General features: G+C 53.6%; 13 protein-coding genes across 13 annotated transcripts; 9 read left to right on the top strand and 4 right to left on the bottom strand.

Annotated features, from left to right (window-relative positions):
* Positions 1–133: 133 nt before the first annotated feature.
* On the top strand, positions 134–1,261 carry BX661DRAFT_192945 (peptidase M24, structural domain-containing protein; the record flags this gene model as incomplete). The annotated part of the gene is made up of 1 exon (XM_051537741.1): positions 134–1,261. One exon carries the CDS (start codon positions 134–136, stop codon positions 1,259–1,261), a length of 1,128 nt encoding a protein of 375 aa, XP_051394695.1.
* Positions 1,262–1,524: 263 nt separating this feature from the next.
* Positions 1,525–2,367, bottom strand: BX661DRAFT_168669 (mitochondrial glycoprotein; the record flags this gene model as incomplete). Its single annotated transcript, XM_051533445.1, has 1 exon — positions 1,525–2,367. The coding sequence occupies one exon, from the start codon at positions 2,365–2,367 to the stop codon at positions 1,525–1,527; it is 843 nt and encodes a 280-aa protein (XP_051394694.1).
* Positions 2,368–2,524: 157 nt separating this feature from the next.
* BX661DRAFT_176958 (nucleotide-diphospho-sugar transferase) lies at positions 2,525–4,098 on the bottom strand. The gene has a single exon (XM_051534528.1). The coding sequence runs from the start codon at positions 3,981–3,983 to the stop codon at positions 2,646–2,648; it is 1,338 nt and encodes a 445-aa protein (XP_051394693.1). The 5' UTR covers positions 3,984–4,098; the 3' UTR covers positions 2,525–2,645.
* A 3,781-nt stretch (positions 4,099–7,879) lies between these two features.
* Positions 7,880–9,184, top strand: BX661DRAFT_139975 (uncharacterized protein; the record flags this gene model as incomplete). Its single annotated transcript, XM_051532814.1, has 1 exon — positions 7,880–9,184. The coding sequence occupies one exon, from the start codon at positions 7,880–7,882 to the stop codon at positions 9,182–9,184; it is 1,305 nt and encodes a 434-aa protein (XP_051394692.1).
* A 341-nt stretch (positions 9,185–9,525) lies between these two features.
* On the top strand, positions 9,526–10,420 carry BX661DRAFT_176951 (uncharacterized protein). Its single transcript, XM_051534527.1, has one exon. It carries the CDS (start codon positions 9,778–9,780, stop codon positions 10,288–10,290), a length of 513 nt encoding a protein of 170 aa, XP_051394691.1. The 5' UTR covers positions 9,526–9,777; the 3' UTR covers positions 10,291–10,420.
* On the bottom strand, positions 10,421–12,332 carry BX661DRAFT_176948 (proteasome regulatory subunit C-terminal-domain-containing protein). Its single transcript, XM_051534526.1, has 2 exons — positions 12,106–12,332; positions 10,421–11,918 (listed from the first exon to the last, which is right to left on the bottom strand). Exons 1-2 carry the CDS (start codon positions 12,197–12,199, stop codon positions 10,531–10,533), a joined length of 1,482 nt encoding a protein of 493 aa, XP_051394690.1. The 5' UTR covers positions 12,200–12,332; the 3' UTR covers positions 10,421–10,530.
* A 248-nt stretch (positions 12,333–12,580) lies between these two features.
* On the top strand, positions 12,581–14,753 carry BX661DRAFT_176946 (cystathionine gamma-synthase). Its single transcript, XM_051534525.1, has one exon. It carries the CDS (start codon positions 12,741–12,743, stop codon positions 14,640–14,642), a length of 1,902 nt encoding a protein of 633 aa, XP_051394689.1. The 5' UTR covers positions 12,581–12,740; the 3' UTR covers positions 14,643–14,753.
* A 703-nt stretch (positions 14,754–15,456) lies between these two features.
* BX661DRAFT_126377 (P-loop containing nucleoside triphosphate hydrolase protein) lies at positions 15,457–16,737 on the top strand (the record flags this gene model as incomplete). Its single annotated transcript, XM_051532467.1, has 1 exon — positions 15,457–16,737. A coding segment is annotated over one exon (1,281 nt), but the record flags the coding sequence as incomplete, so codon positions are not given.
* Positions 16,738–17,218: 481 nt separating this feature from the next.
* On the bottom strand, positions 17,219–18,037 carry BX661DRAFT_196036 (uncharacterized protein; the record flags this gene model as incomplete). Its single annotated transcript, XM_051538012.1, has 1 exon — positions 17,219–18,037. One exon carries the CDS (start codon positions 18,035–18,037, stop codon positions 17,219–17,221), a length of 819 nt encoding a protein of 272 aa, XP_051394687.1.
* A 549-nt stretch (positions 18,038–18,586) lies between these two features.
* On the top strand, positions 18,587–19,162 carry BX661DRAFT_196035 (signal peptidase complex subunit 2; the record flags this gene model as incomplete). Its single annotated transcript, XM_051538011.1, has 1 exon — positions 18,587–19,162. The coding sequence occupies one exon, from the start codon at positions 18,587–18,589 to the stop codon at positions 19,160–19,162; it is 576 nt and encodes a 191-aa protein (XP_051394686.1).
* Positions 19,163–19,565: 403 nt separating this feature from the next.
* Positions 19,566–20,951, top strand: BX661DRAFT_140078 (glutathione-disulfide reductase; the record flags this gene model as incomplete). The annotated part of the gene is made up of 2 exons (XM_051532822.1): positions 19,566–19,661; positions 19,761–20,951. The coding sequence occupies 2 exons, from the start codon at positions 19,566–19,568 to the stop codon at positions 20,949–20,951; spliced, it is 1,287 nt and encodes a 428-aa protein (XP_051394685.1).
* A 428-nt stretch (positions 20,952–21,379) lies between these two features.
* BX661DRAFT_126648 (PIN domain-like protein) lies at positions 21,380–22,573 on the top strand (the record flags this gene model as incomplete). Its single annotated transcript, XM_051532472.1, has 1 exon — positions 21,380–22,573. A coding segment is annotated over one exon (1,194 nt), but the record flags the coding sequence as incomplete, so codon positions are not given.
* Positions 22,574–26,264: 3,691 nt separating this feature from the next.
* BX661DRAFT_134094 (SH3 domain-containing protein) lies at positions 26,265–26,417 on the top strand (the record flags this gene model as incomplete). The annotated part of the gene is made up of 1 exon (XM_051532633.1): positions 26,265–26,417. A coding segment is annotated over one exon (153 nt), but the record flags the coding sequence as incomplete, so codon positions are not given.
* Positions 26,418–27,867: the final 1,450 nt, after the last annotated feature.

The raw sequence follows: 27,867 nt of genomic DNA, 5'->3' as shown, positions 1-27,867 counted from the left end.
TCATTCGGGCGCGCATGGCGAGAGTATTTTTTGGCAAAACCTTTTTTGAATTTAATTCCAATTCTCTTTTTTAATTTTTCATTCTTGCAAATTATTTTATATATACATAAAAGATCGATCAACGCATTTAAAAATGAGCGCCGCTACCACTGCCACAAAGACTCCCACCACCATCGAGGACAACTCCGTCCTCACCAAGTACAAGGCCGCCGCTGATGTCACCAACAGCGCAATCCGCAAGGTCATTTCGGCGTGCAAGGAGGGTTCCAAGATCATTGACCTGTGCAAGCTCGGTGACGCCGCCATCGAGGTTGGCCTGAGCACTCAGTATACCAAGGACAAGAAGCTGAGCAAGGGCATCTCCTACCCGACGAGTGTCTCGGTTAACAACATTGTCTGCCACTTTGCGCCCAGCGCCACCGACGTCAACGCCGACCAGGCCCTCAAGAACGGCGATGTTGTCCGCATCCAGCTTGGCGCCCACATCGACGGCTTCGCCGCTGTTGCCGGTAACACCGTTGTTGTCGGTGCCTCCGAGACAAGTCCTGTCACTGGCAAGACTGCCGATGCCATTGCCGCCGCGCACTACGCCGCCGAGGCTATCCAGCGTCTGATCAAGCCCGGAAACAAGAACATGACCGTTACCGACAAGGTCCAGAAGGTCATCAGCGCTTTTGACTGCAAGCACATCGAGAACATCCTCAGCTACGAGCAGTGCCAGAACGACCTCGACGGCGGCAAGCACATCATCTTCAACCCGGCCCCCGCCCAGCGCCAGTCGTTCGCCGTCTGCGAGTTTGCTCCCTACGAGGTGTACATGATCGACATCTTTGTCACCACCGGTGAGGGCCGCACCAAGAAGTCTGAGCTGCGCACCAACATCTACAAGAAGACCGGCAGCACATACCAGCTCAAGATGAAGGCCGCTCGCGCCGCCTTCAGCGAGATCTCGGGCAAGCCGGGCAAGTTCCCCTTCGCCCTCCGCTCGTGCGAGGACGAGCGTGGCATGCGCATGGGTCTTATCGAGTGCATCAAGGCCAACGTTGTGCAGGCATTCGAGGTACAGGAGGAGAAGCAGGGCGAGGTTGTTGCCCAGGTCACCTTCACCGCTCTTGTCACCCCCAGCGGCGTCGACCGCATCACCCAGGGCCTGGTGTTTGACGAGAAGGTCATCAAGACCGAGAAGAAGATCGAGGATGCCGAGATCAAGGAACTTCTTGCCACCAGCACCCGGATCAAGAAGAAGTCCGCCAAGAAGTAAATAGTCCCACTTGAGGTCTCGCGGCCATGGCATGTCTCGGAATAGCGTTTTTTGAATACTCTTTTGTGAAAATATATTTGCAAAGTGGCCACGGCAGTTTGTAAAAGCAATGCTTTTTTTATTGTTTTATAAAATTTGAGGGAAAAGTATGCCCACGTCTAGGCAGGCAAGCTGCGTATCAATAAGGCCAAAAATGCGTCGATCTAGCAATAACGGTTCTTTATTTTTTTTACAGTTCAGCACACGCTAATATGGTGTTGGGCTTAGGCGTCAATGAAGCTCTTAAAGTTCTTGAGCCAGTGCAGATACTCGCCCTGCTCCTTGTACTCAATAAAGTCCTGCATGAACAGGGTCAGCGCAGTGTCGACGTTGCGCTCCACCAAGAACTCGTCAATGTTCTCCTTGAGGTCGTCGCTGAGCTGGCCATAGATGGGGCCGCAGTACACCTGCTTGCGGACCCAGTCCTTCTCCAGGGTCTTTGCAATCGCCGACTCCTCGTCGGGCAGGAACTTCATGTGGTCGACGCCAATCTCGCCCTCCTCGCACTCGAGCTCCATGTGCAGCACTGGTGCTCCGGGCTTGGCAAACGTAGCGGTGAAGTAGATGGGGAAGTCCTCGGGGGCGTCCTCGGCCTTCTTCTCGGCCTCCTTGACGGCGTCACCCTGCTCATTCTCGCGGTAAACGGAAATGTCAGCAATGGGGTCGTCGATGTTGAGAATCTCGCTCACATCAAACGACACGGTAATGGTCTCGTTGCCAAACTGCTTGGTCATCACGACCTGGCTGTCGCCGAGCTTGGTCTTGAGCTTGAACCCAGTCTTGTTGGTGAAGGCCTGGATGAACTCGGGCTCGCCCTCCTCAGCAGCCTGCTTGGCCTCGTACTCAATCTCCTCGCCCAGGGTGTGTGCCAGATCGCTGTCGATCGCCCCATTGGCGCGCATCGGCGTCGACGTGCTCAGGGCGCGAATAGACAGAGCGGAGCCAGCGGTCATGCGCGAGCTGGAGGCAACAGCGCAGGCGGCCACGCTGCGGCCAGCGAGGACAGACGAGCGGGCAACACCACGCGATGCGGAGGTTGTGAGCAGACGGGCGACGCTTTTCATCATTGTTGTGAGCTTTATAGAAATATGAATTTAAAGACAAGCGTAAAAAAAAGAATATTTTTTCTATTTGATCGAAACAAAAAGATAAGACGATGGAGGGAATACAGTTTAAAGCACAGCAAGTTCACACGCTGGATATTTTTTTCATTCATCTTTATTCTGTCTGTCATTTTTTATTTTGTCACGCTTGCTTACGACAAGCCTCAAGTTGGCAATTCAATTTCTTGATCACGAAAAAATTAAAATTTTATCTACGCAAACTGGGACTACATGCTGCTGTATCACATATAGTCATCAACAGTGCGGGTCTTTTTGTTCAGACTCGAGTTTTCAAACACAGAAACCTTGGCGCCGATCTCGCAGTTAATGATCTGAAATCCATCCGGGATCGTTGCCTCTTTACAGAGGATAGATGATTCAATGACCGCGTTGTCGCCAATGGTTACGTGGTCCATGATGACTGAGTTGGTGATCTTAACATTATGGCCGATTATGCAATGCGGGCCGATGACCGAGCGCTTAACCAAGCACCGCTCGCCTAGCTTTGACGACTGTCCAACCATCGAGTCTGCACTAACTTGCACATTCTTAAGCAGCTCGGCGCTCTCCTCAACGCGTGGGTCGATCGAAAGCTTGGTGGCAATGTAGTTCAGATCGCAGTACTGTGGGATCTGGTCGGCGCGGCCGGCAATGCCCCCGCGGCGGATGTAGACAAACACCTGCAACGAGTCAGAGCTAGTGGGGTCGGTGGGTTTGGCTGCAGACTCTGACAGTTCAAACTGCAGGGCGGCTGCATCGTGGTCATCAGTGACATCTTGCTCTGAGGATGCCTTCAGCATGTACTTTTCAAGCTTACTGGACTCAAAAAGCTCCGGGTCGCTCTGCGCGCTGACAAGCAGGGGAAGCAGGTCGTCCTGCAGAGACTCAATGTCAGTGTTGTTCACAATGTAATCAAGCAACCACTTTTGCAGGACGTACACGTGCGAATCCTGCATCTTGTCCGACACGGCCATCGAGGGAAACCGGCGAATGAGCGACATTGGCAACTGCAGCTCCTCGTCTGACTCAACATCCTCGAGGAGCACCAGCCGCGACGTGGGCTGGTCAATGCCGACCACAGGTAGCGGCACCCTGGCCTTGGATGAGCCGCCGCCGCCCTCAGACCGCATGACCTCGTAAAACATTGTCGCCATGGCTGGGCGGCGGATACGGAAGAGATCCAAAAAGTGAACGGCGGGTACGTCGATAAGCAAGTCACACGGAACGACAATAACGTCGCCTTTGATCTGTGGGGCCAGCTGGCGCAGTGCGTCGGCAGACCCACTGACTTCGCTGAGGCCCTTGACAGTGATGTTTGACATGCCCTTGTACACCTCGATGTAGTTGGAGATGTCGGCCTCCGACTCACGCGTAGTGACAATCTTAATGTCCAAAATGCCGCCCTGCTCAAGCCACTGCAGGATGTACCACAGCATGGGCTTATTAGCAATAGGAAGCAGCGCCTTGGTCATGTTGTTGCGCTCGGTCAGCGGGTACATGTCATTGTCGGACATTGTGAGCACAACTGCCTTGAATTCAGGCTCCCGCGCATCGTACAGCTGCGACGTGGCTCCAAACATTTTGAATGTGGTGGATATATTTAAAAAAAATAGAATTTGCGACGGTATGCTGGCGTCGAGATAAAAAAAATGAGTGGCAGCAGAAATATCTAAAAAATATAAAGTTTGTTTTGGGAAGAGAAATGAGCATGGCCACGGCGTCGCGCAATGTTCGGACAATATAGGTTCAGCAGCTGTGATGCAGCAAGGAAGCAGATTTTGTGGGCCGCCAACATGTGACCGAACAAGCAGGTGCAGGGTGAGCTGAGTTTTGTGCTGGCGCACCAAATACAAAATACACGGGCGGCGCTGGGCATCCACAGCCTTTAGGTTCCAATTATAATTGTGCCACTATGTAAAGGTACAAAGAGCGAACGAGCGAGCGAGACGCTCTGGTTTTTGCGTTTGCGCCAGGGTCTGCTTGTAAGCACTGTGGGGGGAGGGGGTGCAACACAGACTTGAAAAGGTTAAAAAGGGCTCGGCATTGAGACAAATAATGGCTGTAGTGGCCACTTAACATAACCGCCCACCCTGGCAGTGCAAAGAGTAAGGGGCTGCTCGAGCTATGGTGTGATTGAATCAGGACCCCAACCCAGATCCAAATCTGGAGTCAAAAACTATGAGCCGGAATGCACTGCAGAACAAGCGCAAACAAAATATGTGGGGGGGGAGGGGGGAGAAGCCACCAAAATGGCGGGAAAGAACAAGCAAAACTGCGCGCGCCGTCAATCCCCCAATTACAGCCAAACGCTGGGCTTTTCCCGCTTGAGGTTTTGGCGTGGGGGACGCCCACTTTATTTTTTATTTTTGTAGTTTTGACCCGTTCCTTTTTTTTGCTTTAATTTTTCTGTCAACTTATTTTGTTTTTTATTTTGCCAATCCGTTTCATTTCAACTTGCTTTCTGGCAGTGTTTTTATATTCCTTTTCATATCCCTATTTTTTTTATACTACAGCCCCCACCTAATTCGCCGTTATATTCTTTTATTTCCCTTATTTCGATTCGCCGCCTTGTCGCTTGTAATTTATCCGCAAAATTTACGCCTTTCCGCTGCTCGCCCTGCTTTCTACGAACGCAACACAGCCTCACTCGCGCCGTTTTGACAGAAGCAACAGAGGCCGAGTGCTTGACCTGCAGTTCTTACGCCGTTTAACCAGCCAACCATTCCGTATTATTGATCATTGTCAGACCTCCTGCTCGCTCTCGAGCCCAGCGTTTGCACAAAACACACCCAAGCACCAGCACTACGCCTTTCTCTTGCACCAAGCATCCAGGCCTCTTACCACACGCCTCTTTTAACAGAGCTGGTGGAAGGGCTGGACTTTTGGACACCGGCAAGCAAAATATGGTATTGCTTGCACACCAGGACGCTGCGTATTTATTGCAGTTTAACAGCAACAGGGCACGACAGTTAGAGCCAGAGCTAGAGCTAGAGCCAGAGCCAGAACACCAGCTGAAGGAAACTCGGACCAGCTTTTCTCGAAGAGATACGTCATTCGAGGCCGGCTATCACGCAACTTTGCCCTCACAGTCGCATCTCGACTCCAAACAAGTGGACGCGAGCGTCACGCCAATCAGCAGCGGCAGCTTCGACGACTCGTCATTTATTGTATCCGGCCCGCTTCTGCCCATACGCCAGTCCAGACGCGGCACAAACCCCAACCGCAACTACCGAGTGGTCAACTCGCAGACCTACATCGCCACTGATATGCAACATAATCCAGAATTTATGAGCACGCTGGTCGCCCCACCGACGCCCATTTCGGCATCGGTCTCTTCGGCATCCTACTCCTCACATGCGGCCGAGCGCGCAATAGCGCTGGGCTCGCCAGCCACCAGCAGCGCCACCAGCAGCATTATCAGCACCAACTCCGCGACATCATCCACGGCCATCCCCGCCAGCAACATCAATGCTGGCGATATGCCACTGGCCTTGGAGGGCACATTTACCACCCGGGGCTACCGCACCCGCATGTACGACAAGTACCAAATGCAGACCGTGCAGGAGCTCCTGATGGACCCGGTGGTGCTGCCGTACCAGTCCAGCTCATCTGTGTCGACGCACGCGCTGCCCAGCATGAGCACCCGCACAACACACTCCTATGGTCACGAGCACGAGGGGCGCAGCAGCGCCGTGCGCGTCAGTTCTCTACTGCCCGGCGCACGGACGACGCCGATGGGCTCTTCGCGGGGCGTGCGCAAGTCGGTGTCCCCCAGCGAGTCCTACGCGGCGGCCGGCAGCGCGGGCATGGCCGTGCAGCACCAGTACCTCGTACAGCGCGTACCCAACCGGTCTTTAGGCGAGGGCATCGGGCAGACGTCGAACGAATCCATAGCACACTCATCGTCACAAATCCGGCTGGCCAGCCCGCAGGTCAGGCTCTCCGGCCAGTTGCATCGCGCTCTATCTCCAGGTAAGCTTTTTTAATCCCAATGCCAGTGCTTGTTGTTTGTTCCGCCGAGCAACGCTGATCTCGCTTGATCTGCTCTGCGATTTGAATTATTGCGGAGCTCATGCCAGCTGTTAAAGACATGCTGGCTAAAATAGGGCATCCTGCTGTATGGCACTACTGCTTTTTCAACTGCGCCGCGGTCTACTGCACGCCAGCAGCAGCAAGAGCACGCACTTGCTCGTTATGCAGCAGAGTACGTGCCGTTTCTCCTGCAGGCAGCTTTGTTTATCCCTTTCTTGCACGCACGAGTCTCTTATCCTTTTATATGTCACACCTACACGCAGCATTGCTAGCTAATCCACTTGTCCATACTTTCTGGTGCGTTGTTTCTTGGAAAGCAATATCTGTTTATATTCTGCCATTGCTATTAGAAGATCCTGATACGCCGTCGGGACTATCGGCCCGGGACAAAGTGGCCATCGCCAATGGGATCGCCCCGTCGTACTTTGCAGACACCGAGATGGACCCCAGCCACTCGGACACCAAGGCTGGCGCCGATACGTGGGCCAGCTCCAACGACAAGGCCCAGGGCCAGGAGCAGAGCGCAATCCGCAGAGAGGCCCGCGACTCGTGGAACATACCGAGCGACGACAATGGCGCCAGGCAAACTGACCGCCAAAAGAGGCGGCAGGCGCTGCAATCGTTGGTCGTCTCAGAGCGCTTCCACGTGCAGACGCTGCCCCTCCAGCCCACCAGTCTGCTTGCCGGCGCGCTCCGCGAAAAGCCGTCTATGTCGACGGTCATGGCCGACAGCCCCATTGACGGGCAATATCATACCAACAGCCCGCTGTCCGCGTCGATATCAACGAAGAGCTACTACCCTGGGCTGAACGACTACTTGTACGGCGTGTCGTCTGCCGATGACGAGCCTGCCGCGCAGCCCAACGGCCTGCCGCTCCAGGCGTCGGGCGCTTCTATAGATGGCGGCGTTGCGGGCAAGGCGCGCATTCCCTCCCACCAGCGGCTGCAGCTTGACCACCGGGCCACGTCGTTCGATCTGGGCCGCATTGGCCGCTCTGCCAGCAGCGTTGGCGGCGGTGCAACAACCAACCGACACGCGTCTGGACCCCCGTCGCGGCACTCGCCGGCTGCGTGGGTGCCGTCGCCTGCATCTTTTGGGGCGGGGCGCGTCGAGGCGCTGGCTCGGCTCGGCACGCGCAGCAGCGAGCGGCTTGCGCCAACGTCGCCGCGCGCGGACAAAGCGCCGACGGAGCGCGTCGAGGAGGGGTACGAGGGCGACTCGGAGGTAATGCTGGGCGGCGGGCTGCGGCTGCCCGTGCAGCGGCGCAACACGGTCGCCGGCGAAAAGATTGACGAGATGGCAGCGCTCAGCCAACGGCCGCCTCGCATGAAGATGACGCGCAACACCAGCGACTTTGTAGGCATGGCGTATGGCAAGGACGAGCGGCGGACGATGCGCGGCTCGCGGCGGCGGTCGATGACACAGGCGCAGTCGCAGGCGCTGATGCCAATCGGCACACAGATTGCGCCAGGGCACGCCAACTACGTGCTGATGTACAACATGCTGACCGGCATCCGCGTATCAGTGTCGCGCTGTGAGGCCAAGGATCCGCGGCCGGTGCGCGACGATGACTACGAGGCGACCCATAAGTACTCATTCGACGTCGTAGGTGACGAGATGACGCCGTCGTCGCGGTACGACTTTAAGTTCAAGGACTACGCGCCGTGGGTCTTCCGCTGCATCCGCGAGGCGTTCCACCTGTCGACCGAGGACTATCTAGTGTCACTGACCGACAAGTACATCCTTAGTGAGGTCGGGTCGTCGGGCAAGTCAGGGTCGTTCTTCTACTACTCGCAGGACTACCGCTTCATCATCAAGACCGTGCACCACACCGAGCACAAGTTCATGCGCGACATCTTGCCGCAGTACTACGAGTTTGTGCGCGACCACCCGCACACGCTGCTCTCGCGCATCTACGGGCTGCACCGCATCAAGCTTCCGCACGGCCGCAAGGTGCACTTCATTGTCATGAGCAACATCATGCCGCCCAACAGGGACATCCACGCGCAGTTCGATCTCAAGGGTTCGATGCTGGGCCGCGAGCTCAGCGCTGAGCTGGCCGCTAAGCCGCGCGCCTGCATGAAGGACAAGAACTGGGTCAAGATGCGCCAGACGCTGCACCTGGGCCCGGCCAAGCGCCACGCCTTCACCAAGCAGCTGATTGAGGATGTGACGCTGCTGATCCGTCTCAACATTATGGACTACAGCCTGCTCGTTGGCATCCACGACCTGACCCAGGGAAATGCCGCCAAGCTGCGCGACACCACACTGGCCATGTTCGACCCGCAGACCACCGATGTCACGCAGATCAACCGCCTCACGCGCGCGTACACCATCCGCAAGAAGGTCGTCCACACTGATCCCGTGACGCTGGACGCGCTGCCGCTGGGCACCGCACCGCCGCTGCCCGAGGCCATGTTCCAGGAGCTGAGCCACTCGGCCTTTTACCGCGAGGATGGCGGTATCATGGCGACCGACCGCAACGACAACCCGGCGCAGCTGATCTACTACCTGGGCGTCATCGACATCCTCACACCGTACAACATGTTTAAGCGCACCGAGCACTTTGTCAAGGCCATTGTCCACGACGGCTCGCAGATCTCGGCCATCAACCCACGCAAGTACGGCCTGCGCTTTCTGCGCTTCATGATCCAGTCGCTGGATGGTTATGAGGACGTCATGCCCATGCTGGAGGAGTTTGAGCGCACAACATACGATTCGATATGCCGCGAGCACCGCCTGTTCTAGCGCCCGGTTTCCGGCTTGGAAGGCTTTGATCTAGCACCGTAATATTCCCTTTTTTCTTCTTCCTCTGTGTAATATTCTAGTGAAAATAGATTTTGGAATTTCCAGACGTTTATAGCAAAGGTCCAGATTTTTAAGCGGGGGATTTTCAAAACCCGTTTCTCGCGCAAAAAGGCATCGTCAGAGTCTGCTGAACCCAAGTCTACAGCAACACTTGAGACTCTGCTCAAACCAAAGTCCAAGCCAAAGCCAAAGCCCAAGCGTGTGCGTAATAATCAACCTCCCCCTGCTTCTCTTCAAAAGATGCAGCAAACTGATTAATATCGTCAACCATAGTGGTCTATTGCCACTAGTTTCTAAACACTATGGGGAAGGATGCCGGTTTATAGCATATTTGTAGCCTCATTCTTTTCTTATAGTGTAATCTAATTTCATCCAAACACATTTCTTAGTTTCTTTTGTTTCTCTGTCAAATATATAAACAGCTTTTCTTTCTCATTTGCCCTCACATAGCATTTCCGCACAACGTGCCAATTTGCAAAAGTAAAAGAACACACTCTTCGCTGCCAGCACGAGATTCCGAACCTGCCAGCCAAATGCCAAAGAACAAGAAGGGGAATGCGACAAAGGATGCCGTCATCGATGGCTCTGGCTCCAACTCTCAAGCCGTCAAACAGCGCCAACGTCGTCCCCACCAAAACAATGATACTTCTTCCAAATACCTCAACACGTCAAAGGACAAGGGCAACAATGAGAGTAGCAGCAGTAGCAGCAGCGACGAACAAACATCTGCCTTCAAGCTTGACAGCGCAGCCAGCACGGCCAACAAACCCCAAATTCCCGGCAATGTCATACGTAACCTTGTGGTGTTCTCACTTTTGCTGTTGATAGTGCCGATCCTGGTGTACTTTGCGTCGCTCAGATACGTGTTTGTGGGCGCCACCGCGGCGTCGGCGATTGTCGCTGTTGTGGCTGCCAACCTTGTCCTTGGTGTCTTTGTGTATGTCGCTTGGAACGAAGAATTGGATGATGTGCGTGCGCCTGCGGATAAGAGAAAAGGCGAAAAGGCAAGATCTGTTGCAGTGAAGCGCAAGGCAAAGACCAACTAAGGGATGAATGGCCAAGTCGGAATGTGTGCTGGGCCTAAACATTAAGGTCTTGGTGCTCTGTACTCCTGGCTCACAATATGACGTCGCGAAAAAATGTATTTAAAATATTTTTTATTGCAAAAACATTGGACAAGTGTTGAATGTTGCCACGAGTTTGAATAGACGACTGAGAAAGAAAAAGAAAAATATGTGTGCGCTCGTGTTGCGCAAGGCGGAAAACCCAATAAAAAAGGTGTCTGCTTAGAGGTCCTCGTCCATGGCATCCATGTCCGACTCATCATCATAATCCTCATTTTCTAGCTCCTGGGCCAACTCGCGCTCACGCTTGATCCCTTCGTCAGCGTATGCCAGCTCCTTGCGGTGGTCGCCGCCCGGGTAGCGCATCGACTTGACAGACTCGTTGTAGAGGTTGAGGCAGAATGTAATTCGCTTGTCAAAGGCCTGCTGGGGATCGCTCGTGCCATACACATTGTGCACCTCGGCGCTCTTGACAAACCCCTTCTCGTGGTTGATTGTGGCATCAACGACGCCATCGCGGATGGCCTTTGCGACAATATACTCGGCATCCTCCTCGCTGTCCAGGTGGAGCTTGAGGCAGATGTCGCGCAGCGAGATGCGTGAGTACGCAATGCTGATGCTGCGAATGCCCGCCTTGATGACGTTGTGCCGTAGGCGCTGGATGAGAACCAACATCTGGTCCTGCAGAAACTTGTCCTGGTAGCGCTGCACGACGTCTTGGAACTGGCTCAAATCTCCAATGCGCACGGCCTGAGTCAGCTCGAGGTAGGGCTGCAGGGGCTTTTTGAGCACGGGCGTGCGGAACAGCGAGCGCTCGGGGATGTTGCCCATCAGCAGCTCGACGATCACATAGACCTTGTGGACCGTCTGCTGGAAGCCGGCCGTGGTGCTGTTCGACGGCGCCTTGCGCGTGGCTTCCAAAAGATGCAGCTGCGCCTGGGAATAGTTAAGCTGGATCGCCTCGATGCGGCCCATGTAGTAGAGGTAGCGTGCAAGCAGGTTGTTCGGCGCCTCGCTTGGGAAAGTCGACTTGGCGGCCAGTCTCTCTGCCTGGTCGTACAGCTTGTAGTGGAGGTAGTTGCGCAGCAGGAGGGTCAACAGCATGGCCTTGGTCTCCTTCATATTTGTCAGGGTGGCCGTTTGCAGGGCTCCCAGGAGCGTTGGGCGAGCATCGGACAGACAGTCTGCCACCTCAAAGAACCGCGAGTAGTAGAAAAACACGCGCGACACGACTGAATCAAGCGTCCGTCTCTGTGTGCTCGACATCATGGCCACCAACACATTTGACAGCTGCGCTCCACGCTCATACGCCTTGCTGTCTAGCAAGTGCAGCTGGGCCAACAGCCCAAAGAACAGGCACACCTCGGGCTCGCACGATCTGGCGGCAGGGTTTTCTGCTGGGCGCTGCCCCAGAGACTCCAGAATAGACTTTAGGCAGTCGGCTACAATCTGCTGGTTGACAGGCGACGTATGCGCGGCAATAATCTCGGCGAGGACCTCTGGCTGAAGGCGCTTCCGAAGCGCAGACACGGTGCGCAGTGCGCGGTGAATGTAGTGGACCTCTGATGCAGTAATTCCCCGCTCCAAAAACTTGACATTGCGATTAAGATCTATAACTTGTAATTGCAAAGACAGCCAGGACGAGCTTTGTAAATGGTTTAGCGACAATTCGTAGTGATACTTTTTTTACTTTGCAATCAGCAATAGGCGCTGGACATTCGACAGGCAATGTTGGCACCTCTTCTTTTCATGGCGCAATTTATGTGCTGAAAAGAATGTTGTTGTTGCTATACGTGCCTTCGACAAGAATTCTGCGCTCCTCAGCCTGCTTCTGTTCCGGGGTCAACTCGACCTCCATAGTCACATTCTCTTTATTCGGGGTGTCTGCCATTAGAAGTATTTCGCTGCTGCCGATTTCGGTTTGAAAGACAAAAAATGTGATGTAAATGTATGAATGAGTATGTGTGAAAGTGTTTAATCTGGCTGCCGTGAAAATGGAGAATGAGATGGGGGGAAAGGACGGCGTTTGGTACAGGAGGTATTGCTCCTTACGGTTGCTGTCGTTGCCTCTTTGCGCGGGGCCTCTGTTGCATTAGGCTCGGGCAACGTCATTAATTCTTTGATCCAATCAACAGATTATCTTGGAATTTGATTTGGTATTTTGATCGACAATTCGGGCAAAATGATGTGAGCAACTTATTTTCCGGTGTGATTATCGACAAAACGCAGCAGTAAAAGCGCGCTTAGACAGGGGGCGCACCGGCCGCTATCTCTTTCTTTTCTCCGCTTTACCAATTTTATAGATTTCTTTTTCAGCCAGGAACAACTTGCAAACTAACGCTGCCTTTTGCTGTCCAATTTTCTCCATACATTTAGCTCCATCCGTAGCCAAGCAACTTTTTCCTGTTTTTTTTAGCTAGCTCTTAATAACAATGCACTCAGAAGTTCCTCTCGGCGAATGCGTGCCACCAAGCACGCGCTATGCTGTCTCTGTTTCGCTGCCAAAGTGGGAGGACAATGTTGATTATGAAAAGGGCGAGTCGCGCGTGGTGGACCGCATGGTCAGTGGATATCCCAGGTTCTTCATTGCCAAGCCCATCCAGGCGCTGGTAACCGCGTTAAAGGATCGCTTTGCGCTTCCCAACGAAACGGCGATGCTTTTCCCGTCGATAGCATGTGCCAAGAGGTGTGTGGCCTTTATTTACGACCAAGCGCCCAAGCAGCACAGTGGCGACGCGGACTATGTGCTGCCGCGGCCACGACAGGTGCGCATTGTGCAGCACGTCGTCGAGCCCATCAACAAGAAGGCCGCAGCGAAGGATGCTGTGAGTAATGCATTGCGCGAGCCGGTATCGATCTATTGTGTGTTGTTCCCTGAATATCTTTTCCCGCTGGCCAAGCAGTACTGGCAGCACACCGGCGACGGCATCACTGCGCGCCTGGCCGACCATTGTCTGCACATCGCGCGCATCAACGAGGAGGTTGAGCAAGATGTAAAGCCCTATTCGCCCTTTGGCTCCGGAGGATCCTCTAGGCGCAAGCAAGGCAGCGGATACCACCGTGCCTCGCCGAATGTGCTGACGCCGTCCTCGTCTGTGGCCTCGACGCCAATTCCAGAGGCATTCCCGCCTGGCGCATACGCAACTCAGTCACCAGTAGATGAGGGCGTGTTGTCTGAAATTGGGCTGGAAGCAGACGCCTATGTTGAGGAGCGCTTCGGAAGAAACCTCAATCTCAAATATGCAACCGAAATGAAGGCGGCGCTGCGGCGTCGCATTGCAGGCGCACTTTCGGATGAAGAGCAGAAGCAGGGTGCGCAGGTTGAGCGTGGTGTGGCGGGACTAAGCCCCGACGATGTTTACCTTGTGTCCACCGGAATGGGTGCCGTGTTCCAGACGCACCAGGCGCTCCTTGCCATCAATCGCAGAAAGAGCGTGTGTTTTGGCTTCCCGTACACGGACACCCTCAAGATCCTCAAAAAGTTTGGACCGGGAGTTTACTTCTTAGGACAGGGCGAGGGTGGCGACTACGAAGAGCTCGAGCGCATCCTCGAGCGCCATTCGCAGGACGCTGATGAGGAGCCGATTTTGGCTATTTTTACTGAGTGCCCGAGCAACCCGCTGCTCAAGACAGCAGACCTGCCGCGCCTGCGCGAGCTGGCAGACCGGTATGGCGCGGCACTGGTTGTTGACGAAACCATTGGCAGCTTTGCTAATGTCGATGTGCTGACCTGGGCAGACGTCGTGGTATCGAGCCTGACCAAGGTGTTCAGCGGCGACAGCAACGTCATGGGCGGCAGCATCGTGCTCAACCCCACGCGCTCGCACTACAGCAGCCTGCGCGCTGCCTTTGGCGCGCAGTTTGAGGACCTGCTTTGGTGCGAGGATGCCGTCTTCCTGGAGCGCAACTCGCGCGACTTCATGAGCCGCGTGCCACGCATCAACGCCAACGCGCTGGTAGTGGCCGAGCTGCTAGCGGCGAGCCCCAAGGTCTTGCGCATCAACTATCCGAAATTCACCACTGCAGCAAACTATGAGCGCATCAAGCGCCCCACAGCCGATGCTGGCTACGGCGGCCTGCTTTCAGTTGACTTTGTCGGCGGCGAGGACGCGTCCCGCGAGTTCTACGACAACCTGGCATGTTGTAAGGGCCCATCTCTGGGTACAAACTTTACCCTGGCATCACCATACACTATCCTTGCGCACTATGCTGAGTTAGACTGGGCCGCTCAGTTTGGTGTTAGTCCCAGCCTTGTGCGCATCAGCATCGGCCTTGAGCCGCGCGACGAGCTGCTGGCCATGATCCAGACCGCATTGGATGCCATTCCGGCCTAGTCTGCAGCCACACCCAAACTACACCAATTTTTTATTTTTATTTTTGGCTCAGCCATCTGGCATTATGTTCCAATGCAAGCCAAGACAAGGCAAGATCACTTTTGGCAACAATCAAAATGATTACAGATTTCTAATCGAAGGTTAATCACGTGTGAATGCACATGTTTGCGTGGTAGAAAATTTTCACTAACTACTCGGTCGCCTGCACACTTTGCTCGTATGCTTTTTTATTTGAATTTGACCTTTCCAAATTTTTCAAACATTTTTTTTTTGATTTTTTCCTTTCTCTCTTTCTCTTTCTTGACTTTTTTTTATTTAATTTTCTTCAAATTCTTCTACTTTTTTATATCAACAAATTTTCAAACACACACTTTTTCTCTGTCTGTCTGTGTCTACCTTTTTTGCATACTTTCTTGTGCTCAATTTCTGTTTTTTTATTATCCACCACGCATTTGGTTCAACTTTTGTCTGCGCGAATCCACCACTCAATTCGGCTTTGGTCATTTCTAACATCTTTTTTGTCAATCTCTTTTTTTCAGACACATACACACACTCTCCAAAAATAACACCCAGCAAACCTCGCACGTCCATTACTCCTCTCTTTATCGCTTTCAAGGATATTTTTACTGAGGAGCTCATCTGTTCAGAATTAAAGTTTTGCCAGCGGCGATTTCAATTTTTATCCTGCGATTTAAGCAATTTATATTTTTTGTCAAATCTATATTATTATTTTTTTTTATTCTTTTTTATTCTTTTCTCTCTCGTTGTACTATAGCCCTCGCTAAAAAAACTCTTTTTTCTTTTTTATTTCACGATGGCCAACACGCATCTGCCAAACAACTCTGAAGATTGGAAGAAGGCTCTGAACCTTCCAACCAAGGACATGCGTCCTCAGACCGAAGACGTCACCGCGACGAAGGGCAACGAATTCGAGGACTACTATCTTAAGCGCGAGCTGTTGATGGGTATTTTTGAGGCCGGCTTTGAGCGCCCCTCACCAATTCAAGAGGAGTCAATTCCCATTGCCGTCGCTGGTCGCGACATTCTCGCGCGCGCGAAAAACGGAACCGGAAAGACAGCCGCGTTTGTCATCCCCGCGCTTGAGAAGGTCAACACCGCCGTGTCCACAATCCAGTGCCTTATACTTGTGCCCACCCGCGAGCTGGCGCTGCAGACATCCCAGGTGTGCAAGACGCTTGGCAAGCACATGGGCGTCAACGTGATGGTTACTACCGGCGGAACCACGCTTAAGGACGACATCATTCGGCTATCCGAGACCGTCCACATTCTCGTTGGAACTCCCGGCCGCGTGCTGGATCTCGCCGGCAAGGGCGTCGCCGACTTTAGCCAGGCCGAGACATTCATCATGGACGAAGCCGACAAGCTGCTCAGCCCCGAGTTTACTCCTGTTATTGAGCAACTGCTGGCGTTCTTCCCAGCCGGGCGCCAGATCCTGCTGTACTCGGCCACGTTCCCACTGGTCGTCAAGAGCTTCAAGGACAAGCACATGAACAAGCCGTATGAGATCAACCTGATGGAGGAGCTGACCCTGCGCGGTGTGACGCAGTACTACGCCTTTGTCGAGGAGCGCCAGAAGGTGCACTGTCTTAACACGCTTTTTTCGAAGCTGCAAATCAACCAGTCGATTATTTTCTGCAACTCCACCAACCGTGTCGAGCTCCTGGCCAAGAAGATCACCGAGCTTGGCTATTCATGCTTCTACAGTCACGCGCGCATGATCCAGTCCCACCGCAACCGAGTCTTCCACGATTTCCGTAACGGCGCTTGCCGCAATCTCGTGTGCTCGGATCTGCTCACCCGCGGTATTGACATCCAGGCCGTCAATGTTGTCATTAACTTTGACTTCCCCAAGAACGCCGAGACGTACCTCCACCGCATTGGTCGCTCGGGCCGCTTCGGCCACCTTGGCCTGGCCATCAACCTGATCACCTACGAGGACCGCTTCAACCTCTACAAGATTGAGCAGGAGCTTGGCACTGAGATCCAGCCCATTCCCCCTGTCATTGACAAACGCCTATACGTTGCCCCCAGCGCCATGGACGAGCCCCCCCAGCAGCGCCAGCAGACCACTGCTGCTCCTAGCAACGTCCACGGCCCTCCCCCGCCCCCGGGCCTTCAGCAGCACCAGCACCAGCACCAGCACCAGCACCAGCACCAGAATCACCACTACAACCAGCGTCAGAGAAACATTGGTGGCGGCCTCCCCCAGTAATTCCCATCCGTGCCCTCTTCCGCACACAGTTTGCTCTTCGCCACTGCAAACTCTTTTAACACGGCGGCATCTGTAAACAACCGATGCCCACTGTTTTTTGTTTGCGTGTTTGAAGGCCCAGCAATCGGACCTTTCGCCACAACTGACCGACCTGCGTTTTCCTTTTCAATGGCTTTTTGCTCGCACTTGCTGAAAACTGGTTGCGTTTCACCCTGTGTGTATCTCGCGTTGCGTCTCTTGCGACTTTAATTTTTTTGGACAGTTTTCTTTTTTATATTTTTTTAGCTGATCTACGGCTTTTTTTCAGTAAAAAAAAATAACTGCTTTCAAAAAAATAATACATTTATGGCGATATTTGCATTTGAACACCGCTAAGCGCAGTTGACCGTGGCAGTGCTGCCTGCTGCCAGTCGTTTAGAAATAGGCCGTCTTTGGACAGAGCCTGGCTTGACGTTGCGTTGTCGCGTATAAACTTATTGGCCAGTGAGTTCTGCAGCCAGTAGTAGTACCGGGAGTACTCTTGCGTGATGGGCGGCACCAGACCGTATGCGTGCCCGTGCGTATGCAAGGGCCCAGTGTAGACAATGCCAACGATCTCGGCAACTCCGATTTTGTTTGCGCCGCCAAAAAAAGGGCCGCAATTCCCCTCGTCTGAGCGCACAAGGATGTCGTTGATGATCTGCAGCCAGCGCCACAACCGGCAGCGCAAGTGCTCGTATCGATCGCCTGCGACCTTATCTGTGATGCACATCGACAACAGATTGAGCGAATAGCAATGCATTGCACCCAGACAGAACGTCAACATGTTGTGAGCCGCGCATGACTCGTCGCTCTGCGGCACTGGAAGCTGGCCGGTTACCAGGTGCAGGTACTGAAGAATGGGAATGGTGCCGGCGACAAGCTGCGACGTACTGGATGAGTCAATCGGCGGTATGTACGTGCATGGAAAGGTGTTTGGCGGTAAACTCTTCCAGATGTGCGCTTGCATCCAGCTGGGAGGCCTGAAGGGTGATACTTCAATTTCTATGTATGGAAGGTCGAGCAGTTTCAGCGCGACTATGGCGCTCTTGGACGGCGGGTAGTACATGTTGGTGAACACTGTGAGCCGGTCGCTCATAAACATGCCTGGAAGCGGGAAGGGCAGATTGCTAGCTAGTTCCATTTGTAGACAAATATAAAGTTTTCAGTTGGTTTTTTTTATAGAGGAAGTAAAAGTCGAACCACTTCTCGATCTTTTTAAATAAAATACCACTTTAAGAGCCTTTCACATCTTGTTTTTATTGCGCTTACGAGCTTAAAACCTTAAGTACAGTTTAAACTGCAGTTTTATTTTTACATTTACCTTTGGTGCATGCTTCCTACTGATATATTGCGAATATCTTGCCAAAGGTTATTTCGTTGGATGTGTTTGAAATTGTAATTTGTCAAAGCCAAAGTTACGGCTGCGACTCGGGGAAGGGGGGAATTGCGGCTCGCTACTGATATTTCTCGTGCTAGTGGCTCGGCAAAATCACGTGAATTGGTCCTCACTGTTGGCAAATATTCTGTGGCCGAAAAAAAGCAACAAAAAGGTACAGTTTTCCATTCACATTGCCTGCGCAACATTTGCTCAGCTGCTCATCTTTTCATTTATTTTCTCATTCATTTTCCACACTTCAATTTATACATTCATACCCACGCTTAACACCCCCAAAGACAACAACAAGCTGCAATGGGCAAGCCTAAGAACAACACGCAGGCCAAGGTGGTCGTTAACACGTCCAGCGTCTACGAGCTGAAGACAGCGTGCGACACGGGGCTCAAGGAGTTCCTCAGGTCGCGGGGATATGAGGAGATGCATACACACACAGACGTTAAGCTGATTCTGGGGTACATCGGTGTTGTCTTCTGCGCCATCGACTTTGCGTACAGCTGGAAGTATCCGTTTGAGCAGACCAAGTGGTTCTCATACATCAGCGTCGCCATATACGCGCTGACATCGGCCCTTGCACTTGTGTATTCGTATGCCGTGCAGCGTGACACCTTCTTTGTTGGCTACAACAAGGCAAAGGGCCACGTTGTGTCGGCCGGCTCGCGCACAAAGTCCGGCGAGGACACCTACAGGCTGACGCTGACTACACGCCCCATCCGTGGGCGCCAGGACCCGCCTGTATTTAATTCGAAGCCTGTCGAGCTCAAGCAGTCGTTTGCGTCCTGGTTCCACGAGGACGGTGAGTTTGCCAGCGCCAAGTTCAATGCCGACGTCGAGTCCGCCATCGATGCGCTGCTTGCCAAGAAGAGCGAGTGAACACGCTAGCTAGCTGGCTGGCTGGTGGAGAGTGGCTGCTGTAGTTGTCTTTTTGGTGCCGCTGTTCTGAGTAACTGCGACTGCGACTGCTTCCGTACAACTAGCTAGGGTCGTGGTATTTTATTTTCGTTTTCATCTTATTCCGCGCTCTGCTATGCCTGAATCTAGCAGCCTCTTGTTAAGCATGATTGCAACCAATGGGATGGACTCGACTGTTCAGATAAATAAAAAATGATATATTGGCGCTTCTCATTTGTCAGCAGCTGGCTCTCCGTCCATCATTCTTAATGGACGGATGCAATCGCCCTCTTTTATCTTCTCTTCTCATACAGAAAAATATTTAAACACTATTTCTCAACTCCACACCAAACTAAAAGCAAAGCAAGTCAATCAATCCCGAACAATGCCTCCCGTATCCAGACTTTTCGACTTTATCGTTATCGGCGGCGGCAGCGGTGGCCTAGCGTGTGCACGCCGCGCTGCATCATATGGCGCCAAGGTCGCGCTTGTTGAGGGTAGCGGGCGTCTGGGTGGCACGTGCGTCAATGTCGGGTGTGTGCCCAAGAAGGTGATGTTCAACGGAGGCAGCATCATGGAGGCCATCGAAGACGCCACGCACTACGGCATCAACGTCGAGGTGCGGTCGTTCGACTGGGGTGCACTGAAGGCATCGCGCGACGCATACATCAAGCGTTTGAACGGTATCTACGAGAGAAACATGGCCAAGGACAACGTTGAGTACGTCGACGGCATGGCCAGCTTTATCAGCAACACAGAGGTCAAAGTCAATGATGCCGTGCTCCAGGCCGGCCATATTCTGATCGCCAGCGGCGGCCACCCAATCATCCCCAAGGTTGACGGCGCCGAGCACGGCATTGACAGCGACGGCTTCTTTGATCTGGAGGTGCAGCCCAAGCGCGTGGCTGTTGTTGGCTCCGGGTACATTGGCGTCGAAATTGCGGGTATCTTCAAGACCCTTGGCTCGGAGGTGACCGTGTTCACGCGCACAGAGCACATTCTGCGCCACCATGATAGCATCATCGGCGACACCATGCTGGCCGAGATGAAGCGCCTGGGCCTCAAATTTGAGCACAACAGCAACGTGCATGGCATCAAGAAGCATGATGGCGCCGAGTTCCCCCTCGAGCTCAGCTGGTCGACTGAGGGCAAGGAGTCCAGCGAGTCGTATGACTGCGTGCTGTGGGCTGTGGGCCGCGCGCCGAACACCAGGCCGCTCAATCTGAGCGCGGTTCCGGGAGTCAAGCTGAACAATACCGGCCACATCATTGCCGATGAGTACCAGAACACCGGTGTCTCGGGCATCTACAGTCTCGGTGATGTCTTTGGCAAGTCTGAGCTCACGCCCGTGGCCATTGCGGCCGGGCGGCACCTCGCGGACCGGCTGTTTGGGGGCGAGCAGTTTGCGGACTCCAAGCTGGACTACGTCAACATCCCGACCGTGATCTTTGGACACCCAACCGCCGGCACGATCGGCCTCACTGAGGAGCAGGCCAAGTCTGAGCATGGGGCGGACAACATCAAGATCTACCAGACGCGCTTCACCAACATGTACAACTCGCTTACGCCGTACAAGCCGCCCACGGCCATGAAGCTGATTGTCGCTGGCCCCGAGGAGAAGGTTGTTGGTCTGCACATCATTGGCCGCGGCTGCGACGAGATCCTGCAGGGCTTTGGCGTTGCCATCAAGATGGGTGCGACAAAGAAGGACTTTGACAACTGCGTTGCCATCCACCCCACCAGCGCCGAGGAGATTGTCACCATGCGCTAAGACGCAAGAATAAATCTACGGCAAGTAGCAATTTTTTTGTTTTTTTGCGCAAGCATGACTGTTCAACTTTTGACTGCCTCTCTTTTGCTTTCTTTTTCTCTCTTTATTCTATCAACAAGCTCATTTTATATTACAATCAAATACATTTTCCAGTTCTTTGTCGCACCTCCCCTTCGCATCCATTTCGCCGACATTTGCTGAAATTCAGGTCGGACTACCTTATTCAAATCAGTTCAAGGACAACGCTTACAGCCCGCATACAGAGAAAAAACCATCATGCCGATTCGCGCCATTGACGGTACGCACACAATCACAATCACAAGTCAGCAAGCGGACAGGTTATTATCGCCTTGCCGCCCAGCGAGCAGCAATTTGCGCAACTAGCACAGCGTGCAATCTGACTAAATTCTCACCCTTCCCTTGCTCCTGTAGTATACGTGCGTGAGCTCCGGCTAATGCAAGACACGCGTGTCAGCGCACTCGGGGACACGCGGCTGGGGATTGAGGGCCACAGCTGGCTCCGGCAGCTCATGAGCAACACGCGCGACGGCGACAACGTCGCGATGGATGGACTACCGCATGCGCTCGAGGCAGCAATTGTGAGCGAATTGCAATTCTTCTGCAAGCACAACATCACGCCGATATTCGTGTTTAACGGGTTGTCGGTCGCGCGCAAGGACATGCGGCCGTTTGCAAAGGATGACCACAGGCCAGCGTTTCGCAACTCGGCGTGGGAGGCGTACAGTAAGAAGCACACCGAGCAGGCGCAGCGCGGGTGGTCGACATCATCGCCGCACGCGCAGTCAGACATGATCCCGTTCGTCATGCAAGTCCTCCAGGCCAATGGCGCCGAGTTCATGCGCGCACCGTACTCGTCTTGGGGCCAGCTGGCCTACCTGTACAAGCATGAGTCGCAGCCGATTCACGCTGTGTACTCGTCGTTGGACATGCTTATGTTTGACGTTGATCGCATCATCACTGCGTTCAACCACAGCAAGGCAACGTTTACGTGGATCCAGCGCGAGCACCTTCTTAATAAGTGCGGCGTCACGTCGGAGCAGGTCCTTGACATGTGCATTCTGGCGGGTTTTGACTGGTGCCAGACATTCCCGGCCCTGGTCACCGACATTGGCTTCTCGTTCAAGTCGGCTGTCGATGCCACGCGCGCGTACCGCACTGGCTTCAATGCCATTCAGATGATTGGCGACCACACCAACGGCAGGTTGTCTAGCTACAACGACAGCTTCTTGCGCGCATACTGCACTGTCAAGTACCACATTGTCATGTACCTCGACGGCACAGTCGGCCCTCTCAACGCTGAGTATGCACCCAACGACCTGCACGATATCATTGGCTACCGGCTGCCCACTGCTGCCTACCAGCTCTTGGCGCAGGGCATTGTTAATCCGCCGGTGCTCAACATGCTCGTGTCCGGGTCGTGGCTCGAGTTTGCACCCGCCGACAACGGCGAGTCTGCAGAGTACCGCAAGCTAATAACCGAGTGGGAGCGCAGCATATACCGGCAGCAGTGCGCAGCGCTCTGCGGCTGCATGGGCCCGTTCTACAAGCAGCGCAAGATTACCATGCTCTCGTGGTTTGATCCGCAGTCGGAGCTGGTGCTGAACGAGGCCAAGGCTGCCAAATACTCGGGCCAGAATGCACAGCAGGCGGCCAGCCAGCCGCTGCAGCTGTTGCTGCAGGCGGGCCAGGCGGCCGGCAGCGCAAGCATAAGCATTGAAGGGGTGCTCGCAAGCAGCAAGGAGCTTCTTTTGCCGCCCGCCAACAAGGCTTCTAGCGCGGACACCGATGCTGATCGGGGCACAGCCGGCATACTCTTGTCTGTGCTCGCCGACATGGGCTTTGTCGCGCGCAACGGGCAGCACACCCCACTGGGCAGCGCGCTCGGGGTTGGGCTTCGTGCGCTGAACGCCAAAGCGCCACTCAAGCAGTGGGCGGTGGTTGAAGCAGCCGTACTGCTGAGCCAAGGCCTACTCACAGGCGACAAGTGGAGCGTCGCTTACGAGGACGAGCAGTCACCGATGGGCAAGGACGCGCAGCAGCAAAAGTTTGTGCGCATCATTTCGCGGATAGCCACGCTCGTGCCTTGCTGCGAACGCAAGGGCCCGTGGCGGCTTGCGTATAACCGAGACCTGCTTGCATTTGGCAGCGCCGTACGCCTGGTGCAGAAGGTGGCAGCGAACTGCATGGACTCGGCATGCCTGATCCAGGCGATTGCTGCCACGGGGGAGGCTCCCCGAGAGCGGACTGCATGGCTTCTCAAGCTGAAGGCCGAGGCGCCTGTGGAGTGCGCGTCTAGTGCTGCCAGCGGCCTGCTGGTGCACGCGCTGCTCGCCGACTATGTGCGCAGTGGCCCAGGCAGCTGGGCCCGCATTCAGGAGTGCGCTGGCGATAGCATTGTCGCTGCGCAGCAGGTGGTGCGTGATGCATCGAGCCTGGTCGATGCGGTGCTGGCAATGGCCAAGGAGCAGGGTAGCGGTGTGGGCAAGGGCTTTGCTGCTGACCTGAAGGCTGCTCGCGACTGGGTCCAGCCTGTATTTAACGAGGTGGTCGGCTAGCCTTTTCCTTTTGACTTAATTTAATAAAGCCAGCTGCCGATTAATTGGTAAGCCGCCGACTATTAGGGCAGTTATTGCTCAACCTTGGACTGCGCTGATCTCTCTCCCGGAATTCCAATCTCCTGGTACCAAGCTTGCTTCCAGCAAAATCAGGTGTTTTTTGTGTTGTGTGAGAAAAAAATGAATTTAAATTAGCAGTTAACTTTGGTTTCCTGCTTGTTTTTTATTTTCTTATTTGTTTGTTTTTGTCTGGCCAAGCGATTGGCTGTGCAAGTTCATCTACAGTTCGGCTAATATTTTTTATTGCATTCTACTCAGAACGCACGGAAACAAAAATATTGTGAGGTGTGGTGCCCAAGCTTTAGAAATATGATGAGCGTATGGATTGGGCGGTGCCAAACGCTCACTGGGATATCCCTTGGCGCCATTGAATGCTAGCTGAACACCCCCCCAATGGTGGCAGTCCTAGAGTGGGCTGGACCGAGTGGTCACGGTCTGGTCGAGGCTGCAAAAAAAAATAACAACGACTCCTAGGTTCTGCAACGAGCAAACTGGCACCAGGTGCATGCAGGTCAGGAATATAAAAGGCAGCCGTTATTCGGCCCGCATGCATGTCGTAAAACAACACATATCAGCATCAGTATCAGTATCAAATAGCGGAAGATCCCAAAGTGCAACAGAACAAGGCGACATGTGCTGTGCTGTGTTGTAGCCAAACAGCACTCAGCCTAAGCGTTAGAACAAGTAATAAAAAGATCCAGCAGCAGGGCCAGGAAGAATGAAGCGCAGAGTCAAGATTCTCAAATCTTTGTTTGTCCTGAAGAAAAAATGCTCATATATAAACAAACCACCATTTGGGATTGGTTTCGAATAAGAAATATGTACAAGGTGCGCCTATTTTTCTTGTCTTTCATTTTTTGCAAAAAATATTGTCGCCTATTTTTCGTCTTTTTGCACCCAAACACAAACTCCCTTTTTTATTTTTATTTTTCCTTTCTTTTCGCACCTCTTTAATTTCCCAATATCCAATATTCTATCTATTTTAATTTCTCACTCTTTATCATTTTCCCCCTGTTGTTTATACAAATACAAACACCAACAACCAAGCGACAATTCACTAGGAACGAGGTTGACAGAAACGCGAAAAAAGGATACGTTTTTCTAGTGTAAGGGGTCAAACTTTGCGCAACACCTTTTTCCTCTTCTTATTTTTCTTTTTCTCTTTCCCTTATATAAAGTTTGTTGTGGTTTCACTGCTTGTCAGCAAGAGACTAGTTACCAAAGAATACAAACTCCTTTTACGTTAAAAGGACTGAGACATGGCTGAGGTAAGACCAAATTTCAATTTGTCGACTCGTTAATACACATTTTGCTCCTCTCCTTGTCATAGCTGCTGCAGCTACCTTGACCAATACAGGCTCGCTGAGCGCTGCTCTACTGCTTCTGGTCCTGTGCGTGGTAGCAAACAAGAGCTGTTGACTGGGTTCATGCAGCAGGCATATTCAAGCTGCATTGTTTCCTCTCATCGCTCCTTCCCTCATTGTGAAGCCCAAGTTTCCCTGTGTTTTTTCTTTTTGCATGCATGGCAGTTCCTGTCCCGCCCCCCCCCCCCAGCTGATATGTTTACTTGCTTTGGCTGATTGATTGCAGTGCCTACACACAGCTATACTCCCTCTTCTCTTCGACAGCAGATACCAATGTCTGCAGCATTCGGTCGGCGACCAACAAATGGCCCGCGCAACGCGACTTGTGGAAGCCACTGGTGGACTTGGCGCCTCCAATTTATTTCTCAAAGATAATGTGGCTTTTTTCAAAAGGAAAACAAACCAATTTTACAGAATGCTCTGCCGATATTGCTCCCAAAAAAATTGCGCCGCGTCTGCATGTTTTTGCCGGACATCTTGCTTTATTATTTTTATTTTATTTTTCCGCGAGATATCTTGCCTGTCAGTGCCAAAAGAGAGCCTGCCATATGTAGCCCTTGCTCGCTGCAGCTATATTCGCTGCTATGACCCGCACAGAAATGCTCGGCGGATTGTGAGTTTGTTGGCATTGCTTATTTTTTTTCCTCCTCCATATTTGCGGCGGCGGTAGCGGAGGCAATGACTTGGCGATCGTCCATCACAGCAATTATATGGAGATCCCCCCTTCTCATTTTTTCTTTTGTTTTATTTTGCCTTTCCAAGGATAGAAAAATAATGTATTGGGATTGCTGGGATTCTCGCTTAATTGCCAGCAACAGGAATGAAAACGGCAATAGCAAAAGAACATGCGGTTTGGCTAGACTGTATTTAGCCCCTCCCCCATTCGCCCCCTTTATCGCTTTGCCTGTGTTGTCGTGTCGTGCCGTGTCGTGTCCTGCCCTGTCTGGCTGTTCACACGGCTGAGCGACAAATGCTCGCGTTGATTTTACGCGCGCCCTCCCCCCCTTTCCTTGACAAGTCTCATACGATGCCGAGCGGGAAGGAAGACGGCAATGCAATGCGATGTGAAGCAATGCTGTCGCAATATCCAATGCACAATATGTTTTGTTAACCTTGCGTTCACTTTGATTGTCTCGCACAGACGCAATTGATTTCGCTCTTTGGGTTATCTATCCAGAAGACTGACTGAACCGGGCCACCATCATCTACAAAACCTCATCCCGACTTATGCATTATTTTTATGTTGAGCCTGCCTCCAGCTAAAACTCACACTACTTATTTTGATGATATAGCAAATCGGAGCGCTCCCATTTTTTGTGCGGGCCTTATATCCGTTCAAAAGTAGCGAGGCCAGCGGACTCACATTTGACCGCGGAGAAATCATCGAGGTGCTTGCATGCCTGGAGTCAGGGTGGTGGAATGGACTGTGCGGCAGCAACCGCGGCTGGTTCCCGTCGAACTACGTGGAGCACGTGTCTGCAGAGCAAGTATCCATTCTTCGACAGGGCCAGCATCTGCAGCACCAACAGCTGCCCAGCACGCCGACGACACCGATGGATGATATGGCCACAATGGATCAGACGCTGCTAACAGCAGCTGCAAATGAGAGCATCATTCGGCGTGGGTCAATCGCGGTAGGCGATGCTCAGGCTGGCAGCGTGGCTTCTGCGGTGCCGTCGCGACTGCGCATGGGCCGTCGCGCTTCAACGCCTTTCAATGCTGTGGCAGAAGGGATCAGTGATGCTGGGCAACAGCAACAGCAGCAACCACAAACTCAGCAGCAGCAACCGGCGCATCAACCAGTACAACAGCAGCAGCAACATGCACAGGCACAGATACAGGCACAGGTGCATCAGCAGCAAGTGCAGGTCCAGCCGCAGACCCAGATGCAAGCTCAGCCGCAGGCGGAGGTGCAGTCACAGACGCGGTCGGATTCAGTAGACCTGGGCAGCACCACGAGTATAGCACAGTGGGAGAGCCGAGTGACTCTGGATGGGCGCACGTACTTCTGCAACATCTTCACTGACCGCACAGCGTGGAGCATTGGCGGCGGAGACGAAAATGATGGCGCTGAGGCTGCACGCTCACTGGAGCTGATTGGTGACCAGGCAACGCTTGTATACGTGTCGCTGGTTCTGGGCGCACAGATCCAATCGCAGATGCAGTCGCAATCGCTGCTGCAGACACAGGCGCTGGTAGACGAAGCAGACTCGGCATGGGAGCAGCTGGCCAGCGGCGTTGCGCTGGCGGCCTTCAACTTGGCTGCAGCTGTTAGCACTCGTGCCAAGCACGAATGCATGGCGCTGCTGGCAGTAGTAGTTAGCGGCGTCAAGCGGCTGCTGCTGGCTTCGGCTGCTGGCGGTGCAATGGCAGACGGGCCAATTTTCCGCACTCATCGCGTGCTGCGCGACAACCACCGTGAGATTGTGCAGCACATGTGCGCGTTGACCTTGTCAGCCAAGGTTGCTTCCACTGTGTGGCCGCCACCTGACGCTGCCGATGCTGTGCACGCTGATGTCGCTGGGCTTGTGCGCGCCGTCCGTTCCTTTGCTGCCGAGGCCGGCGCTGCGGGCATCACGCCCCATGCTGCGCCGGTGGGCGACGAGAGCGTCACCCTGCTGCCAGGCGTAGATTTGGGAACTGGTCTGCGGCTGCGCGCTGCATCGTTTGGTGCCGGCGCCGGGCGGGGCACTGTGGCCGTGGCCAAGGCGGCCGGGTCAAGCAACAGCGCCAAGCGCCTCAGCATGCTGCAGCGCAATGAGTACACGGGAGCAACTGTGCTGGTGCGCGGCGACAGCGCCACGGTTTCGTCCACAACCACGGACGTGGCCGGTGCCGGTGAGTCGCTGTTTGCGCGCGATCGCACGGGCATCCGCCAGCGCCTGCGCCAGCACCTGGCTGAACACCACCAGCGCA

The sequence above is a fragment of the Kickxella alabastrina genome (genome assembly GCF_025024165.1).
Source record: "Kickxella alabastrina strain RSA 675 chromosome Unknown BX661scaffold_2, whole genome shotgun sequence".
NCBI classification, from domain to species: Eukaryota; Fungi; Kickxellomycota; class Kickxellomycetes; order Kickxellales; family Kickxellaceae; genus Kickxella; species Kickxella alabastrina.
Note: the sequence above shows the minus strand (reverse complement) of the source record. Positions and strands in the feature narration are given on the sequence as shown.

Bases quoted from the DNA above. Each gene is read 5' to 3' on its own strand.
- BX661DRAFT_176958 (XM_051534528.1), bottom strand. From the start codon at position 3,983: ATGTTTGGAGCCACGTCGCAGCTGTACGATGCGCGGGAGCCTGAATTC.
- BX661DRAFT_176951 (XM_051534527.1), top strand. From the start codon at position 9,778: ATGCCAAAGAACAAGAAGGGGAATGCGACAAAGGATGCCGTCATCGAT.
- BX661DRAFT_176946 (XM_051534525.1), top strand. From the start codon at position 12,741: ATGCACTCAGAAGTTCCTCTCGGCGAATGCGTGCCACCAAGCACGCGC.
- BX661DRAFT_176948 (XM_051534526.1), bottom strand. From the start codon at position 12,199: ATGGCAGACACCCCGAATAAAGAGAATGTGACTATGGAGGTCGAGTTG. The intron at 11,919-12,105 runs GCACGTATAGCA...TACAAGTTATAG, and splicing joins GCGCAGAATTCTTGTCGAAG to ATCTTAATCGCAATGTCAAG.